At 41.2% G+C, this 18,140-nt stretch overlaps 1 protein-coding gene across 4 annotated transcripts in view; it reads left to right on the top strand.

Annotated features, from left to right (window-relative positions):
• Window positions 1-14,057, top strand: part of NUP205 (nucleoporin 205) — a 103,473-nt gene extending 89,416 nt beyond the window's left edge. The window contains exons 39-43 of one of the 4 annotated variants that reach the window (XM_021079230.1): window positions 8,454-8,620; window positions 11,574-11,697; window positions 12,143-12,271; window positions 13,101-13,174; window positions 13,711-14,057. In XM_021079230.1, coding sequence (XP_020934889.1) covers window positions 8,454-8,620; window positions 11,574-11,697; window positions 12,143-12,271; window positions 13,101-13,174; window positions 13,711-13,863 — 647 coding nt within the window. In that variant the 3' untranslated portion in view covers window positions 13,864-14,057. Of the gene's footprint in view, window positions 1-8,453; window positions 8,621-11,573; window positions 11,698-12,142; window positions 12,272-13,100; window positions 13,175-13,710 lie in introns of those variants that run through there. The other 3 variants (XM_021079228.1, XM_021079229.1, XR_002340483.1) reach the window with 3 other exon arrangements.

Below are 18,140 nucleotides of genomic sequence, written 5' to 3'. Positions count from 1 at the left end.
ATCCATGTGTGTATTACTATTTTGTCCATTTTTATTTCTGGCTGGTATTCCATATTAAAAATATAACACAGTTTCTCTTTCTGGTATTTCATTGTTAGTGTATAGAAATTCAACAGATTTCTGTATATTGATTTTGTATCCAGCAACTTTAATGAATTCATTGATGAGCTCTATTTGTTTTCTGGTAGCGTCTTTAAGATTTTCTTTTCTTTCCTTTTTTTTTCTCTTTTATGGCTGCACCTGTAGCTAGGGATTGAATTGGAGTTGCAGCTACCCACCTGCACCACAGCCACAGCAATGCCAGATTCGAGCTGTGTCTGTGACCTACGCCACAGCTTGTGGCAACGCTGGATCCTTAACCCACTAAGCAAGGCCAGGGATCGAACCCACATCCTGGCAGACACTGTGTCAGGTTCTTAACCCACTGAGCTACAATGGGAACTCTAAGATTTTCTGTATGTGTTATCATGTCATCTGCAAACAACAGTTTTACTTCTTTTCCAATTTAGATTTCTGTTCTTTTTTTCTCTGATTGCTATGGCTAGGACTTCCAAACCTGTTGAATAAAAGTGGTAAGAGAGGACATCTTTGTCATGTTCCTGATCTTAGAGGAAATGCTTTCAGCTTTCACCATTGAGTGTGATGTTAGCTGTGGTGTTGTCATATATAGCCTTTATTATGTTGAGGTTATGTTCTCTCTATGCCCACTTTCTGAAGAATTTTTCTCTTAAATGAATGTTGACTTTTATCAGAAGCTTTTTCTGCTTTTATTGAGATAGTCATTTGGTTTTTATAATTTAATTTATTAATGTGGTGTATCACATGGATCGATTTAAGAATATTAAAAAATCATCGCATCCCTGGGATAAATCCCATTTGATCATGGTGTGTGATCTTTTAATAAGTTGTTGGTGTCAGTTTGCTAATATTTTGTTGAGGATTTTAGCATCTATGTTCATCTGTGATATTGGCTTGTAATTTTCTTTTTTTGTGGTATCTTTGTCTCATTTCGGTATCAGGGTTATGGTGACCTCATAGAATGAGTTTGGAAGTATTCCTTCCTTTGCAATTTTTTGGAACAGCTTCAGAATGATAAGTGCTAACTTCACTAAATGTCTGATAGAATTTGCCTGTGAAGCCATCTGGTCCTGGACTTTTGTTGGGAGTTTTTTTTGTTTTGTTTGTTTGTTTGTTTGTTTTTTGTCTTTTTGCCTTTTGAGGGCCGCTCCTGCAGCATATGGAGGTTCCCAGGCTAGGGGTCGAATCGGAGCTGTAGCCACCGGCCTACTTCAGGGCTACAGCACCGCGGGATCCGAGCCGCATCTGCGACCTACACCACAGCTCACAGCAACGCCGGATCCTTACTTAACCCACTAAGCAAGGCCAGGGACTGAACCTGCAACCTCATGGTTCCTAGTCGGATTCGTTAACCACTGAGCCACAATGGGAACTCCAGGGGAGTTTTTATTTTATTTTTTTAATTAAAAAAAATTTTTTTTTTTTGCTTTGTAGGGCCACACCTATGGCACATGGAGGTTCCCAGGCTAGGGGTTCAATCAGAGCTACAGCTGCCAGCCTAAGCCACAGGCACAGCAACACGGGATCCAAGGTGTGTCTGTGACCTACACCGTAGCTCATGACAATGCTGGATCCTTAATCCACTGAGCGAGGCTGGGGATCAAATCCACACCTTCATGGTTCCTAGTCGAATTCGTTTCCAATGTGCCACAACAGGAACTCCGGGTGTTTTTAAATTACTGATTCATTTCAGTATGGTTCATTGGTTTGTTTCTTCTTGGTCCCATCTTGAGAGATTGTACCTTTCTTAGAATTTGTCGATTTTTCCTTTCTTCCTTTTTTTTTTTTGGCTACAACCCACATCATCTCATTGTGGAAATGAGAATGCTGGAGGTTTCAGTTCCTAGACCAGGGATTGAACCCAGACTGTAGGGGTAAAAACACCAAATTCTAACCACTAGACCACCAGGGAACTTCCTGTCTTTTTTTTCTAGGTTGTCCATTTTATTGGCATATAATTTCTTGTAATAGGCTCTTAAGATCCTTTGTATTTCTATGGTGTTGGCTGCAACTCCTCCTTTTTCATTTCCAATTTTATTGATTTGGACCTCTCCCCTTGTGGGCGAGGCCAGCAGGAAGGGTCAGTCCCTGCCCACTTGGAGGTGGAGCTGGATCTTGTCCCTCTGGTGGGCAGTTATAGTATTGTGCATTAGACAGTACTATAATTTTGGGGGGTTTTTTGGTCTTTTTAGGGCTGCACCCATGGCACATGGAGGTTCCCAGGCTAGGGGTCGAATCAGAACTGTAGCTGCCGGCCTATGCCACAGCCATAGCAACTGGGGATCCGAGCCACATCTGCGACCTACACCACAGCTCACAGCAACGCCAGATCCTTAGTCCACCGAGCAAGGCCAGGGATCAAACCTGCGTCCTCATGGATGCCAGTCAGATTGATTTCCACTGAGCCACAATGGGAACTCCTGTAATTTTTACTTCAAACATTTTAATACTTTATAAAGAAATTAAGAAAAAGGGGTAAAAAGGAAAAAAAAGTAATCTTTTGTTTTTACCCAAAGCCCATTTGATGCTTTTCATTCTTTCCTGATGATCGGTGTTTCCATCTGGTGTCATTCCCCTTCAGGCTAAAACATTTCTTTTAAGTACAGGTCTGCTAGCTATGAATTCTCATGCATTTTTTTTTCTTTAAAATGTCCTTTTTTTGCCTTCATTCTTGTGGGATAATTTTGCTGAGCATAGAATATTGAGTTGGTAGTTTTGTGATTTCTGTACTTTAATGATGTGATTTTACTTTCTTTTGTCCTCTGCGATTTCTGATGACAAGTCAGTTATTGATGGGACTGTTGTTGTTCTGTTAGGTGGTGTTTTCCTCTTGCTGCTCTTAAGATGTGCTCTTCATCTTTCAATAGTTTGACTGTTACGTGCCATTGTTTGGGCTTCTTTTTATTCTTTTTAGTGTCGCTTAGCATCTTGTAGCTATACATCTCAGTATTTTACCAGTTTGGGAGGGATTTTGACCATTTTTTATTTAAATTTTCTCATTCTCTCCATACTTACATTAGATGATTTTATACTATATCTGTTTGGGTGTTTTTGTTTTTGGTTTTTTGGCCACACACACAGCATGTGGAAATTCCTGGGCCAGGGATTGAACACATGCCACAGCAGCAACTCAAACCGCTGCAGTGACAGTGCCCCACACAGAAACTCTTGTCTGTTTTTTTTTTAATGCTCTTCATGTATAAGAATTAAAATAAGAATGTTTATCTTGTTCCCACCATTCCTCCTTCTAATTTTTTTGTTTATATCGTGGTAATATATGAATATATAAATGTTGCTAGCACTATATTTACAGACAGTTGAAACCTGGATATTTTCCTACCAGTTCTATTGAGATATAATTAACATATAGTGCTATGTAAGTTTAAAGTGTAGAGCATAATGATTTGACTTACATACATTATGAAAGGACTACCACAGTAAGTTTAGCAAACATCCATCATCTCATATGGATACAAAACAAAAGGAAAATCTGTTTTCCTTTGTGATGAGTACTCTTAGGATTTATTCTCCAAATAACCTTTTTTTTTTTTTTTTTTTACTTTTTAGGGCTGCACTGGCAGCATATGTAGGTTCCCAGGCTAGGGGTCCAATCAGAGCTGTAGCTGCTGGCCTATCTCACAACCACAGCAACATAGGACCTGAGCCACATCTGCAACCTGTACCACAGCTCATGGCAACGCCCTATCCTCAACCCACTGAGCAAGGCCAGGGATCGTACCTGTATCCTCATGGATGCTAGTCAGATTCGTTAACCACTGAGCCGCGATGGGAACTCTGACTCTCCTAATAACTTTCATAAGTAATGTACAACAGTGTTAATTATATTTCTCATGTTATACATTATATCCCTAGTACTTACTCTTCTTCTAACTGCAAGTTTGTACATTTGACAACCTTCATTTGTTTGGTCTTCAGGTTTACTTATTCTTTCCTCATTTAGCTCTATTTGGTAAAGTATATCCAGGGATTTTTTTTTTTTTTTTTTTTTTTTTTTTTTTCTTTTGGGACATGCAGAATTTCCCAGGCCAGGGATTGAACTCTACAGCAGTGACAATGCCAGGTCCTTATTGCTAAGCCACCAGGGAACTCCTAAATTTTTTAATTTCAGAAATTGTATTTTTCAGTTTTAGAATTTTCATCTGGTTATTTTATATCATTTCTGTTTTCTCTGTTGAGATTTTCTATGTTTCCATTTATTATTTGTGACCATATTTTGTTTTCTCTCAATTAGCGTAGTTATAATAGGTACTTTAAAACTCATTTAAAGTTACCAACATCTGGTTTATCTGGGGTTAGATTTGATTGGCTTTCTTACCTCTTGAGAATGTGTTCCATTCACTTAGTTGTTTATGTGTTGAATATTTTAAATTGTATATTGGACATTACAGAGTTGTAAAGGTTTTGGATTATTTTTTCCTCATATGGTGTTTTTCTTTGTTTGGCTGGTGATTTCCTTGGTTATTTGAATTGTGAACACTGATTCTTGAGTGGCAGGCACTTCATCACTTTAGGTATTTTGCCTTTAACCAAGTTGTGTTTTCTTTTTTGTTTTTTGTTTTTTGCCTTTGACTGCACTTGCAGCATAGGGGTGTTCCTGGGCCAGGGATCGGATCCAAGCTGCAGCTGTGGCAATGCCAGATCCTTAACACACTGCACCAGGCCAGGGGTGAAACTTTCGCTGCCACAGAGCCAAGTGAGATCATTAACCCACTATGCCACAGCAGGAGTAGCTGAGTTGTTTTTAATGTGTTCTGTGCGTGGTTCTGGGGTCAGTTAGCGATGTGGGTAGCTCTAGGGATCTCCTCTCTATCTCTTCTGGGATTCCCCTAAAGCTTTCTTCATTGGTCATGGTTTTCTAGCTTCTCAGCTTCTTTTTTTGCTTACTTGGGTGCAGATGTCTATGCTTTTTCCATCAGCACTCCTGCCTCTGCATTCTGTGCTTGTGCTCTTGTCAACTGTACTTATTAGTCCCAGACTGAAGGCCTTGAGTTGGGAACTTAGAGTTTTACAAGTTTGAACTGCCCTCTTCCTCTCAGTGAGCCTGCATTCCGTGCTATGCTTTGTCTGCCTCTGTTTACTCTGGTGGCTTTAAATGGTTGTTTTTTGTATTAATGTCTAGGTTTTTCTGGTTGTTTTGCTGTGGGCAAGGAACAGTGAGTGGGCTGTTATCCATATGGTCTTAGTTTGTCATATTGCAAGCAGAAGTCCTCAGTGCCTAATGAGATACCTTTACTTAAAAAATACTTTTCATTCAGTGTGATTCATTTGGAATAGTCTTGAGAGTATGTCTTAAATTGAGGAAGTAGGTAAAATGATCTATAACAACATTTTATGGGGTAAAATGCTTAAATCATTCAGACTGGATATATAAAATAATTTCTTTGACTTATTAAGCAAATTAGCTCTACAAAAGTCTAGCTTTTTATTTATTTATTTGTCTTTTTGTCTTTTTAGGGCTGCACCCATGGCATATGGAGGTTCCCAGGCTAGGGGTCCAATCGGAGTTGTAGCCACTGGCCTACACCACAGCCACAGCAACACAGGTCCTCATGGATGCCAGTCAGATTTGTTAACTGCTGAGCCACAACAGGAAATCCTCTAGCTTTTTTTTTTTTTTTTTTTTTTTTGGTCTTTTTGCCTTTTCTAGGGCCGCTCCTGCAGCATATAGAGGTTCCCAGGCTAGGGGTTGAATCGGAGCTGTAGCCGCTGGCCTACACCACAGCCACAGCAACATGGGATCCAAGCTGCATCTATGACCTACACCACAGCTCACGGTGACGCTGGATCCTTAACCCACTGAGCAAGGCCAGGGATTGAACCTGCATCCTCACGGATACATCCTCATGGATAGTCAGATTCATTTCTACTGAGCCATGATGGGAACTCCTCAATCAACTTTTAAAAAAAATTTAACCTGAACATAAGATTTTCAAACAGGGGAGTTCCCGTCGTGGCGCAGTGGTTAATGAATCCGACTAGAACCATGAGGTTGCGGGTTCGATCCCTGCCCTTGCTCAGTGGGTTAACGATCCGGCGTTGCCGTGAGCTGTGGTGTAGGTCGCAGACATGGCTTGGGTCCTGCGTTGCTGTGGCTCTGGCATAGGTGGCGGCTACAGCTCCGATTCGACCCCTAGCCTGGGAACCTCCCATATGCCGTGGGAGCGGCCCAAGAAATGGCAAAAAGACCAAAAAAATAAAAATAAAAAAAATAAAGCAAAAACTTCAAGGGAGTTCCTAAAAAAAAAAAAAAATTTTCAAACAAAATTATAATTTGGCCACTTATTCTTAAAAATATTAATCATATACTGATGTTACTAATACTTATTAAAATTTCATTAGTTTCTTCTCATTTTGAGCCAATCTTTTGCATACTACATCAATTTTTTTTTTTTTTAATGGCCACACCCATGGCATATGGAAGTTCCTGGGCCAGGGATTGAATCTGAGCTGCAGATGTGACCTGTGCCACAGCTTGGCAACACTGGATCCTTAACCCACTGGGCAAGGCCAGGGATGGGATCGAAACCGTACCTCTGCAGTGACTCATGCTTCTGCAGTTGGGTTCTTAACCTCCTGTGCCACAGTGGGAACTCAATGATCTTTGATCTTTAATACCTAAAGATGAACTTTATGAGTTTGGACTTAATTTTTTCCTTAGACTTTTTAAAGAGCATTTCTTCTCTGTCAGTTCTAGACATATGAGTGTGTGGGTATTTGGAAGTTCTAGAGTACTTAGTTAGAGAGGGGCAGTTTAATCTACTGGTGAAAAATACAGACCGATGATGAACTATCCCAATTTTAGTCCCACTTCTATAGTGGCTTAAAAATGACTTATCTCTTTGTGCCTCAATTTCCTTGTCTATAAAGTAGAAGTAATAACAAGCTCTCCTCTGTGAATTATTGTAAGGATTAAATATGCTAATATATTTAAGGTGCTTTAGAACAGTTCCTGCCACTTAGCACTACATCAGTGGTAGCTACTGTTACTTTTATTGTTGCTCTTGTTGTTGTTGTTACCTTTTGTATATTTCTTATACTTGTGGTCAATGGACCCTTTCCTGTAGCTCTTCTCCTTCCTCAGCCTCGTGGTCTTTTCTGCAGAATCTCTTTCTATAGTTAAATATTTCATCAGCCATCCTCATTTGATGTCTAAGTCTGGTGCCTCTGAAAGCTCTAATATTTTCTAGCCTTGAGCAAGTTAGTGTAACAACTCCTGAAGTGCTTCAGGGTATTCTCAGCAGTAAAACATTGTGTTTGAGGATCGCTTCCTGCCAGGTGGAGGTCTGTGGTCCAGGGTACCTAATTTCACTAGGAGGAGGATCTCTGTAATGACCTGTATCATAAAGACTGTCACATCGTCATCAGAGACTGGTAAAGGAAACCTGGCAAACTGGTACTTCTAGGATTTTTTTTTTTTTTTTTTTTTTTTGTGGCAAAATCCACTGACAAGAGACTCTTCTCTCTTTTTGATGTGACTTTGGAGCAAAATTGAGGGAGATGGTGGTAGAGGAAGCAAGTGCAGATCTTGCCTTCAGAATTCATGGCAGTTGGGGCCTTTAACAAAGGCCATCTCCAAACAGAACTTGAAATTACTAAGGCATTTCTCAAGAAATCCCTCAGTCACAAGTGGAAATTGCTGTATGTGCGCCACACAAACCATGTCTAGAATAGTAACGTTATTGATTGCTCCGTAGTCTTTTTTCCCTCTGCAAACAGCTCTGCCAACATCACATTGATCCTTTACACCTTCATCAGAGAGTCGTCAGGTAAAAGGCAGGTTGTTTTGTTTTGCTATCCAAATGGAGTTATTGTGATAAAAGACTTATTAAACTTTAAATTTAATTGTATTTTTTGAATATTTGTTATGGTTCTCCCTGTGTCTTTGGAAGAATAACTTTGAGTTGGGAACTCTGCATGCAGAAAGATGCAGACTGGAAATGAATCCAAATAACTAGAACCGTAGAGTGAAGCAGGAGTTATTCACTTGGGGTCAGGAAGCTATAAACTGAATTTGTATGCACAGGGTGGAGGGTGGTGAAGAAATGGGTGGAAAGGTTTATAAGGTCCGTAGAGTTCTTGAAGAACTCTTCACCAGAAAAAGGGTAAGCTCTCTCAGCGTCCATCAGCCAGAGTTGCTTATTCTCTCAAGTCTCCAGCCTCATGTACCTACCTCCTTATAGTAGCTCCTAACCACTCCTTTGAACTGTCAGTGGTATTTAAAATAGTCTTGGATTGGTTTTAATAATTGTTAACATACCCTTAAATTCCTGAGCTTTCCTTTTTTAAAAAGCAGTCATTTGAAATTCATATCAAATGGTTGTAAGTAGAACATTGTTTTTTATCAACTCTTTTAGACACCCAAGCTCCAGTGGTTCCATACTGGCGGCTGCCTGGTTTGGGCATTATTGTCTACCTGCTGAAACAGAGTGCTAATGATTTCTTCAGCTACTATGACAGTCATCGACGGAGTGTCAACAAGCTGCAGAATGTGGAGCAACTTCCCCCAGATGAGATAAAAGAGGTAGGAATTTTATGATGAGCTGTGGCGACTTTGAGAAGCCATTGCTTTTACTAATAAGGACCAGGGTCTGATGTCAGACTCGTAAGGAAAGATGATGCGTGCAGTGAGACAAAAGGAATTATAGCAACTCCTCCACAGCTGGAAGAAGAGTCCCTGACCTGAGCACCACACCTCATACACTTAGAAACTCTTGGCTGAGTGACAATGAAGTTGCATTTGTTGGAGAAAACCACCTGCCATTCAGTAGAAAGTTAGCTGGCCTTTGAATAAAGACTTGGGTAGTTTATACTCTAAGAATCTATGCTGATACACTTGGGTTTCTGTTGCAAATGCTTTTTCAGTTAGAAGTGATTCCTTAGGTGAGATGTCTCTGTTCCTTCAACTTCTATAGTATCTGTTAAGTGAATTTTTCAGACAATTGGGATGATGTATATCAGACGTGACTGCCTTCTCTTAATGAGCCAGCATCATTCCCTGGCACTTTTAACTAAAGATGCTGAGTTACTGGGCGTGCCCCTTAAGCAGCCTGCCTTCTTTTCCACTTGGCACAGCTGAACTATCAGGCATCCCTTGGCCAGTTCTGCCGCTTTGTGGCGTCCTGTGTGGCCGCCTCGATGTTGAGCCATTTTGTCATTCCCAGTTCACACCAGGTTTTCTGAAAAACACCATATCACTCTTAAGAGTAGACAAAGCCAGGAGTTCCCACTGTGGCTCAGCAGTAATGAACCTGACTAGTATCCATGAGGATTCGGGTTCAATCCCTGGCCCCACTCTTTGAGTTAAGGGCCTGGCATTGCCATGAGCTGTGGTGTAGGTCGCACATGCGGCTCGGATCCTGCATTGCTATGGCTGTGATATTGGCTGGCAGCTGCAGCTCTGATTCCTAGCCTGAGCACTTCCTTATGCCTCGGCTGAGGCCCTACAAAAAAAGACAAATAAAAAGAGTAGTCGGAGCAAAAAAAAAAAGAAAAAAAGAAAAGAAAAACAAGGGCGTTCCCACTGTGGTGCAGTGATTTAAGGATCTAGGGCTGCCATACCTGTAGCGTAGGTCGCAGCTGCAGCTCAGATTCACTCCTTAGCCCAGGAACTTCCGTGTGCCATGGGCGTGGCCAGAATAGAAAGAAAAAAATAGAGAGTAGTCAGAGCCTACTTCTTCTTACCATTCTTCTAATTTTTTTTTTTTTTTTTTTGGCTATGCCCACCGTATGCAGAAGCTCCTAGGCCAGAGATTAAACCCTCACCATAGCAGTGACAAAGCCAGATCCTTAACCCACTGAATTATAATTCTGATTTATAATTCTGAATTATAATTCTGATAATTATAAGGAACATGTATTAAGAGTTTATTTTTTTTTCTTTTTTTTTTTTTCTTTTCCCACTGTACAGCAAGGGGGTCAGGTTATCCTTAGATGTATACATTGCCGTTATAGTTTTTTCCCCCACCCTTTCTTCTGTTGTGACATGAGTATCTAGACATAGTTCAAGAGTTTATGATGTGCCAAGCTCTAAGCTACATGTCCTACCCGAATACATGGGGCAGATTCCTGTTGTTTCTCCCATTTCTCAGATGAAGAGACTGAGGCACTGAAAGATTGCATAATTTATCCAAAGCCACACAGCTAGCAAATTGAGGTAGGCATTATTGACTGGGTTCAGGTAATCCCTGAAATTGTGTGGTTTATACCCAGCAGTCCTTGCTCTTCACGTGCAGCGTGGGTGATGGTAGTACCCGCAAGAGGCACCAGCATCACAGTAAAGCACATGGTACTCCACCAGCCCCGTGGCAGTAGGCCTTCTGCCAAACCCGGAATGCTTGCAAGTATGCCAGATGGAGAAGTGATTAGGGGAGGTCCTGGTTGATGATCATGTGTTCATCAGACTCTAAAAGTCTAATTAACATTTTCTTCAGAAGATACCTGACAGCTGTTACGGAAATTCTCCACGGCATTGTGACACTTACTGCTTGAAAATCTCACTGTTCTTTTTTGTTTTGACAGGAAATCCAGAATTGGTTGGCCTATCAGCAGATTGAAAATGTCTGTTTCAGGGATTGGCCTTTTTAAAAAGCAGCAGATGAATATTCACTTGTGAATTCAGCTGCTTCTTTGGCTCTTGTTTTTTTAAATTTTTTTATTATAGTTGATTTACAGTATTCTGTCAATTTCTGATGTACAGCAAAGTGACCTGGTCATACGTATATACATATATATATATATACATTCTTTTTCTCACATTATCCTCCATCCTGTTCTATCACAAGTGATGTAGTTCCCTGTGCTGTACAGCAGGACCTCATTGCATATCCACGCCAAATGCAGTAGTTTGCATCTACTAACACCAAACTCCCAGTCCGTCCCACTCCCTCCCCTTCCTGCTTGGCAATCACGAGTCCGTTTTCCATGTCCATGAGTTTGTTTCTTTTCTGTAACTAGGTTCATTTGTGCCATATATTAGATTCTACAAATAGGTAATATCATATGGTATTTGTCATTCCCTTTCTGACTTGCTTCACTAAGTATAAAATCTCTAGTTCTGTCCAAGTTGGTGCAGATGGCATTATTTTGTTCTTTTTTATGGCTGCATAATATTCTATTGTTTATATGTATCACAGGCTCTTGGTTTTTTTTCTTTCTTTAATTACTAGCTTCCTAACTCAATAATAAACTTTTTCTACAAGGATGTTTAAATTTATTTGAATATTTTTCACAGTACTTATAAGTGACCATTTATAGTAGATATTCATTAAGTTTTTCTTCAGTTTATATATGTTATTCTTTGCGGGGGGGGGTGCACCCTCAGCATATGTGAGTTTCTGGGCCAGGGACTGAATCCAAGTCACAGCTGCAACCTACACCACAGCTGTGGCAACACTGGATCCTTAACCCACTATGCCACAGTGGGAAGTCCTACAGTATATTTCAGTCTTAATACTGTGTTTCTTTGTTTTTCCTAGTTGTGCCAGTCTGTGATGCCTGCTGGTGTTGATAAAATCTCCACTGCCCAGAAATATGTTTTAGCAAGAAGGCGTTTGGTGAAGCTGATCAACAATAGGGCTAAACTGCTCTCCCTTTGTTCCTGTATCCTTAGTGGAATCATAGTGGGGCTTGCAGGGTGGCCTTTAAAAGAATCTTCAAATGTAGGAACTCTTTACTTATTCTCACATTATTTGAGTACTGAAGAATCATAATTACTGTTAATTTATTTTTGTAGTAAATGCCCGATATATTTCTAAATTGAACATTTTCTCCTACCTTTTAGAGTAACTAGCAATCCTCATAGTACATAAAGACACTTTCTGTCTGGACAGGAGACAAGGACACCTAAGGCCATGCCGGCGTGATGCCCCACGGTTCCCACATCCTGCATCAGCACTTCTTGCTGCTCTCTGGAGAGACTTAACGCCCTGCCTGTTAGACTGAGGCTGTGGGTACATCCCTGAGTCTCTCTTTTAACTCCTGCTCAGAGACTGGTTTGTAAAATCCTGTGATGAGATTGTTTTCCTTTAATCTGAGCTCCCTGTAGTTATCATAGAAACCTGCCTGTTCATTCTCTGGCGCCATCTGGAGTACTACTTGTTACACTGCACACCCACGGATTCTCAAGAGTCCTTGTTTGCCTCCAGGACCTTATTTAAAAGCAGAAGACTGCAAGGTAAGCTTTTTCTTGGAGTTCTCATTGTGGTGCAGCAAAAACGAATCCGACTAGGAACCATGAGGTTGCAGGTTCGATCCCTGGCCTCACTCAGTGGGTTAAGAATCTGGCGTAGCCGTGAGCTATAGTGCAGGTCGCAGACCTGGCTCAAATCTGGTGTTGCTATGGCTGTGGTGTAGGCTGGCAGCTACAGCTCCGATTAGACCCCCAGCCTGGGAATCTCCATTTGCCACGGGTGAGGACCTAAAAAGACAAAAAAAAAAAAAACTTGCTGTGAAAGTTAGTGAACCATAAATGCCTGTTGATTTTAGCACCTTGAAAGACTGCATTTTAATCTGCTTTTTACTTTCTGGGTTTCTGAGAGTGGGTGAGGTAATGGAGAGCTGCTTAGTTACCAGGCACAGCTGTGCTTTGTATTTTGCCTTCTGTCCAGGGAAATTGCATGCAACTCAGAGCATCTTAGAGCTGCCCCTCTTCTTCTTGTAGTTAATGGCTGGCCCAGGTCCAGAGTTCTCTGGTCCCAAATAATTTTCTAGAGGAGTGGAAATAGGTCTGCCTAGGCCACGATTCTTGTGGCTAGACTGTCCTGTGACTGATGACCATGTATTGGATCCCTTAGACGGCAAGTAACAGAAGGAAAGCTTGAGCACCCTGGCCTAGAGCCGGGATGTGCTTCCTAGAGGCTTCCATTTCCTGAACCCTGGAATAGAATTCTCAGCTTTGACCCGTACTTTTCATGGAACTGCATTTCATTGGCATCAGATTCTTTGGAAGTAGACACATGCTTGCAAAGCTGGTTTGACGGTTTGACCGTGTCTTTTATCTCTAGATTCCTTCACTTCAGAAAGCAATCTGGATTTTAGAAGTGGGCTGACTATAGTGAGCCAACATGATTTAGACCAGGTAAGGTTCTAGTCAAATTTTTTTTTTTTTTTTTAAGTAAAAAGGGAAAGGTTGCTATCTTAGTAAGATTATAGTTTTCAAGCTTGCATGCAAAGACCTGATTTGAATTCTGGCACAGATGCTCAATAGCTCTGGGACTCAGAACAACTCACTTAGCTTATGAGCCTCCATTTCTTCAGCTAAGAAATGGGAATGGGAATTCAACCTCAAAGCATTTTTGTCAGAATTATATGAGGCTTCATGTGTGAGACTCCTAGGGTAGTGCCTGGAACATAGTAACAGTTCGGTAACTGATACCATTATGATCTGAAAACTATATATTAACAGTTATTGCTGTTTATAGCAAATTTTAAATTTTACCCATGTATACAAGAAACATTAGTATCATACCAGTAAATTCTAGAGTGGAAAATGTGACTGTTGAGTTAATTTGGCACATCAGAAAGAAACATTACAAAAATTGAAAGGTATTTTAAATCGAGAGATAGAAAATAAAATATTTGAGACTAATGAAATGTCACCTGTGTTACCTCTAGCTTCAGGCTGACACCATCAATGCTTTTGGAGAATCACTGCAGAAGAAACTTCTGGACATTGAAGGATTGTATTCAAAAGTTCGATCCCGCTACAGTTTCATACAAGCTCTTGTCAGACGTGTCCGAGGCCTACTGAGGATATCACGGAACTGAGCACCCGTGCTTTTACTCTTCTCAGGAAGAGATGAATTGGGGAAGACTGTCTCCTTTTTATAATTTCTTTCTAAATTATGACCAAAAGATATTTTGCTATTTCTTTCTTTATATATGGACTTCTTTTCTGTAAATTTCTTTGCCTGGTTCCATCCTCACTAGTAAAAAAAATAAATACTTTTTAAAAAAACAAACATGGGGTCTTCTTATAATAAAATTTCCTTTTTTTTAGGGCTGCACCTGTGGCATATGGAAGTACCCAGGCTAGGGTTTGTTTTTTTTTTGTTTGTTTTTTTGTCTTTTGTCTTTTTGTTGTTGTTGTTGTTGCTATTTCTTGGGCCGCTCCCGCGGCATATGGAGGTTCCCAGGCTAGGGGTCTGATCTGAGCTGTAGCCACCGGCCAATGCCAAAACAGCAACGCAGGATCCGAGCCGCATCTGCAACCTACACCACAGCTCACGGCAACGCCGGATCGTTAACCCACTGAGCAAGGGCAGGGACCGAACCCGCAACCTCATGGTTCCTAGTCGGATTCGTTAACCACTGCGCCACGACGGGAACTCCCAGGCTAGGGTTTGAATCAGAGCTTCACCTGCCAGCCATAGCCAACAGCAATGCAGCGTCCAAGCTGAGTCTACAACCTACACCCCAGCTCACGGCAATGATGGATCTTTAACCCACTGAGCGAGGCTGGGGATCAAACAAGCGTCTTCATGGATACCAGTCAGGTTTGTAACCTGCTGAGCCACAACAGAACTCCCTCCTTTTTTTTTTTTAATGCATTTAAAAAGGCTTTGTTGTTGTTATATTTTAAAATTAATCTACTGTGTACCATTTATAAATACCAGTCTTTAGCTGGAAAGCATCCTGTTAATGAAATAGCATTCTTACAGGGACATGAATGAATAAATAACTGGTCCAAGATGTATTAATACTGACTGTCGAGTAGTTCCCATTGTGGCGCAGTGGAAACAAATCTGACTAGTATCCATGAGAATGAGGGTTCGATCCCTGGCCTCGCTCACTGGGTTGGCGATCTGGCATTGCTGTGAGCTGTGGTATAGGCCGGCAGCTGCAGCTCCCAATTTGACCCCTAGACTGGGTATTTCCGTATGCCATGGATTTGGCCCTAAAGAGCAAAAAAAAAAAAAAAAAAAATTGACTGTTGCTCCACTGGTCAGGCAGATGGTAAACTTTATCATCTGGAATACAAGCATGAACACGGAAATAATCAAAAAAGAGCCTGGGGCACAGAATCGAAGCATTTTATAAATTTCTGAAGTGTGAAGCCTTCCACAAAACAGAGATATTAATTTGGAATCAGCTAAGATTTTGGATTCACCAAGCTTTATTATTTTGTTTTCCCACCATTTCTTCCAAAATTCCAGCAGACTGTGGCTCAGGAGTTGGGGCAATGGTGAAGTGTATGGAGGGAGAAGCAGGAAGGACTGCGGCTGCAGCTGCACCTACGCTACTTCAAAGGCTGACCAGGAATGCTGTTTGTGTAATAAATATGAAAGCCAGAGGCTGGGGACACGCAGCCTGACTCAGCAGTGTTGCTGAAATAAGTTTTAGCATGTAAAGAGTAGGTTCACCTATTCCTCAATAACATTAAACAAATATAGGATCTTAATGTGTTGTTTCGTACTGAGTTAATCAGTTTGATGGGTTAGAACATCAAAAAGAGGTGAGTACCTTCTTCCTAGTTATTAGTGTTTCAGGGTTGATAAATTAGTGATGTTTAAATGTAGGTGTCCGATCCCTGGCCCTGCTCAGTGGGTTAAGGATTTAGGGTTGCCCCAAATTGCAGTGTAGCTCAGAGATGTGGCTTGGATCTGGCGTGGCTGTGGCTGTGATGTAGGCCAGCAGCTGTAGCTCTGATTTGACTCCTTGCCTGGGAACCTCCATATGCCACACCTGTGGCCCTAAAAATAAATAACAATAAAATATATGTATCCAAACTTGATTTGAACTATTTATGGAAAGAAGCTGTTCGTACACAATCTAGTCTTTTCTAAGTATTTTTTTATGCTTTGTCTAAGGTAAGTTTCCCAACTTATTTTGACAAATTGTGAACTTCATGAGAGTGAAAGTACAAGTGAGCCCATACACCTTCCACCTAGTTTCCCCAGTTGTTAACATTTAGTACATTTGCTTTATCTCTTATATGTATATACACTGGTTTGCTTCCTTAACTATTTGAAAGTAGGTTGTAGATGAGTTCCCGTCGTGGCTCAGTGATTAATGAATCTGACTAGGAACCATGAGGCTTCGGGTTCGGTCCCTGGCCTTGCTCAGTGGGTTAAGGATCTGGTGTTGCCGTGAGCTGTGGTGTAGATTCCAAACAGGGCTCAGATCCCACATTGCTGTGGCTGTGGCCTAGGCCGGTGGCTACAGCTCCAATTAGACCCTGGGAACCTCCATATGCCACGGGTGCAGTCCTAGAAAAGACAAAAAAAAAAAAAAAAAAGTAGGTTGTAGACATCATGATGCTTTATCACTAGGTATTTCAGCAGGTAAGAGTAATATTTCCTTCTTAAGCACAATCCTACGACATTTGACTGTAGTTTCTATTACTTAGTCCATATTCAGATCTTCTCAGTTGCTCCCAAAATGTACTTTTAGAACTTTTTTAAACCCAAGATTTAATCAAAAACCACACATTATGTTTAGTTATATCTTTTGTTATTTAGTTATCTCTAAGGATCCGGCATTGTGAGCTGTGGTGTAGGTCACAGACGTGGCTCAGATCTGGCGTTGCTGTGGCTCTGGCATAGGCCTCCAGCTCTGATTCGACCTGGGAACCTACACATTGCCACAGGTGCAGCCTTAAAAAGACAAAATAATAATAATAAAGAAATACAATATAATCCAGCAGTTCCACTCCTGAAATACAGCCATAAAAAATGAAAACACTAATTCAAAAAAATATTTATGTACCGCAGGGGTTCATAGCAGCACCATTTACAATAGCCAAGACATGGAAGTAAGCCCAGTGCCCATCAACAGATGACTGGATTAAGAAGACATGGTATATACATATATACAGTGGATGAAATACGGCCACTTGGGAGTTCCCATCGTGACACAGCAGAAACGAATCCGACTAGGAACATGAGGTTGTGGCTTCAATCCCTGGCCTTGCTCAGCGGGATAAGGATCTGGCATTGCCATGAGCTGTGGTGTAGGTCGCAGATATGGCTCAGATCTGGTGGTGTGGCTGTGGCGTAGGCGGATAGCAGCTCCGATTAGACCTCTAGTCTGGGAACCTCCATATGCCGTGGGTGCAGCCCTACAAAGGAGAAAAAGACAAAAAAAAAAAAAAAAATACTACCACTTGCAGCAACATGGATGTAGCTAAAGAATATTATGCTTGGTTAAATGTCAGGCAGTGAACGACGAATATTATATGATATCATTTATTTGTGGGATATAAAAAATAATACAAATGAATGTATATGCAAAACAAACAGGAGTTCCTCTCGTAGCTCAACAGAAACAAATCTGACTAGCATCCATGAGGACTCAGGTTTGATCCCTGGCCTCACACAATGGGTTAAGGATCCAGCGTTGCCATGAGCTGTGGTGTAGGTTGCAGACGTGGCTGGGATCTGGCATTGCTGTGGCGTAGACTGTGGCTACAGCTCCAATTCGACCCCTAGCTTGGGAATTTCCATAGGCTGTGGGTGTGGCCCTAAAAAGCCAAAAACAGACTCATGGATAAAAAAAAAACTTGTGGTTACCAAAGGAGAGGGAGAAGGAGGGACAAATTAGGAGCATGAGATTAACAGATACAAACTACTGTACATAAAATAGATAAGCAATAAAGATAAACTGTGTAGCACAGATTATACCCATTATCTTGTAATAACCTATAATGGAATGTAATCTACAAAAATACAGAATCCCTGTGCTGTACACCTGAAACTAAGGAAATATTGCTATATATCAATTTTTTTTTCATCTTTTTAGGTCTGCACCCATGGCATATGGAAGTTCCCAGGCCAGGGGTCAAACTGGAGCTGCAGCTGCCAGCTTATGCCTCAGCCACAGCTATGCGGGATCCAAGGCTTGTCTGTGACCTACACCACAGCTTACAGTAACGCTGGATCCTTAACCCACTGAGTCAGGACAGGGATCAAATGGGCACCCTCATGGACACTGGTTAGTCTCATTAACATTGAGCCAATTTTTAAAAAATGACAAAGGAGCTCCTGCCGTGGTGCAATAGGGTGGGTGGCATCTCTACAGTGCTGAGACCCAGGTTTGATCCCTGG

This window comes from Sus scrofa, chromosome 18 (assembly GCF_000003025.6).
Source record: "Sus scrofa isolate TJ Tabasco breed Duroc chromosome 18, Sscrofa11.1, whole genome shotgun sequence".
Lineage (NCBI taxonomy): Eukaryota > Metazoa > Chordata > Mammalia > Artiodactyla > Suidae > Sus > Sus scrofa.
This window is presented reverse-complemented; position numbering and strand designations above follow the sequence as displayed.